Consider the following 2,734-nt stretch of genomic DNA (forward strand, 5'->3'; position numbering starts at 1 on the left):
TATTCTTTACTCTTATCACTTCTCAAAACTTTTATGTAACAACCACTTTGTTTTTCTACAAATTTCTTGAATTTTTTGAAAATGCTAAAGGCCTCAGACTTATATTTCATAAAATAAACCCACGCCATTCTTGAGTAATCATCAATAAATAAAACAAAGTACCTATTTTCAGCAAGTGAAGGAGTCCTCATTGGTCCACACACGTCAGTGTGAACAAGCTCCAGCAGTCCCCCAGCTCTCCACGATCCTCCTTTTGGAAAAGAATTTCTATGGTGCTTTCCCATGGCACAACCTTCACACACTTCATTATTATCTTCAACTTGAGGCAGCCCATACACCATATTTTTCAGTTCCTTCAGCCCTTGAGAATGTATGTGTCCAAGCCTTTTATGCCAAAGCAAGGATTCATCTTTCAGGTGTGCTTTTAAGGCCAAATCAGCATCATAATTGAACATTAGCTGAAAACTTCTGCCCCTTTTCATCTGTATTTTTGTAACCAATTTTCTGCCTTTATTTTTGTCAAAAATTGTGCAAGTACCATTCTCAAAATAAGCAGCATATCCATTTTCTATGAGCTGACCGACACTAAGTAGATTCTGATCTAAATCAGGGACTAATAAAACATCATTAATGTATCGTATGCCATCTTTTGTTTGAATACATATCGTACCTTTGCCTCTTGCCTGAACCAATATGCCATTTACCATTTTCACTTCAACGGTAATACTTTTATCAATCTTTGTAAATATTGTGTTGTCTCCGGTCATGTGATTGCTACATCCGCTGTCCAATAACCAAGTAGTGCTACTTTTCTCATTTGTGACCTGACAATTTGCATAAAAGACTGCATATCCAACTTCTTTTTCTTCAGATACATTCACTTGCTGCTGATTTTTGAACCTGCAATCTTTTTGCAAATGTCCAAATTTCTTACAATGATGACATTGAGGCTTCCCTTTGAACCAGCAATCCTTCTCTGTATGGCTACTTCGTTTGCATATTTCACACTTGTTTGATTGACTTGCATCACCTAAATATCTGTTATAATTACTTTTTCCTCTTCCTCTTTGGCCTCTTCCTCTTCCTCTATTGAACATTCCACCTCTTGATGATACTCCTCCATTATAACTCTGAGACGGTGATTCCTTTTTGTTTAAGTTGAGCTTACATTGCAAAGCACTTTCAATGGATTTTTCGGAGTGTCTCATCAATCTTTGTTCATGGGACTGTAATGATGCCATCAACTCACCAGATTTTAATGTGTTAATATCTTTGGTTTATTCAATAATGGACACCATAGCATCATATTTATCAGTCAAGCTAATCAGAATTTTTTCAACAACTTTCTTATCGGTAACCACTTCACCGTACAAAGCCATTTGATTGACAATTTCATTTATTTTTGAATAATAATCCTTCAAACTTTCAGACTCATTCATCTTCAAGTTCTCAAAATCTCTCCTGAGGGATTGTAGCTTAATAGATCTTACCTTGGAATTTCCTTGGAATTCTTCTTGCAAAACTTCCCAAGCTTCTTTTGTCATTGTAACCCTCATAATTCTGGGAAACAAGCTCTCTGATATAGCTTGTTGAATAAAGAAGAGGGCTTTTGCATCTTTCTTTTTAGTCTCCTTTAAGGCCTCCTTCTGAGCATTTGTTAAATTTGCTGATTCATCATATTCCCTTTTCACTAAATCCCACAAGTCTTGAGATTGGAAAAGTGTTTTCATCTTCAAACTCCAATAATCATAGTTTTCACCATTAAAAATGGGCATTGTAGGTTGTTGAATATTCACACCTTGATTTGTTGCAGCCATTGTTGACGTGTTATTTCCACCTACTGCTGTTCTTTACGCCCAGTTTCTAATCGAATCTAGCTCTGATACCAATTTGTTAAACATATCATGAATTATATAAGAGAAAAAAAGGTACTGGAAGAGTATGTGATATTTCATTAGATAACAACCTTATATACTACAAGGTTGTGGCTGTTGAGTTACATAACCACCAGGGAAAGAAGTGTTTCATTTTCCTGGATATTAAAAACAGATTTATATAGGATAACTACGTCTTTAAAAACACATTACTTCTAACATTATGCACATAGGAATTTCATCCATAGTTAATTCGTATGAAGAAACAGTTCAAGTGTTCGAAAGGAAGAAAAAAATGTAACAGTACTAATATTACATCAATATAACAATCAATGAAAGAGTATTATCAAAATTAGGAGGCACCAATCAGTCCAATAATCACAAACCTTTACTTATTCCTGAATTTCTAGCCACGTCTTTGTTTTTGGTTTAGATATGTCCATAGAGTGTTACTCTATTTTTAGGTATGACACCCTCTTGATCATAGGTAAGACAGAACAAAGAGCATTGAAATATAGACTATGCTCCAGTTTAATCTCTATGTAAATCCTCTAATAAGATAACGTATTTGCAACCCATACATACTGCATTGGACGACACTAGCTATTAGATATAAGGAACAAAGAAAACACATAAAAGTAACTATGATATCGTAGACTCTAATGCCTTTTATCTACGGTCCATATAGTGCCTTCAAACCCCAAACTGTTTGTGCGTCAGGGATACATCTTTAAACTAAAGTATAACTTCCAAACTATACTTCTTTAAACTAAAGCATAACCTCCATTAGGATAGCTAGGACTTAATAGAATCTTGATCAGTACAAAAATAAGCTCCTAATCATAATATTCTTCCTGTAT

The 2,734-nt window shown here is 34.7% G+C and overlaps 1 protein-coding gene across 1 annotated transcript; it reads right to left on the reverse strand.

The window, feature by feature from the left end:
* Positions 1 to 1,277: 1,277 nt before the first annotated feature.
* On the reverse strand, positions 1,278 to 1,817 carry LOC141704619 (uncharacterized). Its single transcript, XM_074507827.1, has one exon. The coding sequence runs from the start codon at positions 1,815 to 1,817 to the stop codon at positions 1,278 to 1,280; it is 540 nt and encodes a 179-aa protein (XP_074363928.1).
* Between the last annotated feature and the right edge of the window lie 917 nt (positions 1,818 to 2,734).

This window comes from Apium graveolens, unplaced genomic scaffold, assembly GCF_009905375.1.
Source record: "Apium graveolens cultivar Ventura unplaced genomic scaffold, ASM990537v1 ctg8057, whole genome shotgun sequence".
Classification (NCBI taxonomy): domain Eukaryota; kingdom Viridiplantae; phylum Streptophyta; class Magnoliopsida; order Apiales; family Apiaceae; genus Apium; species Apium graveolens.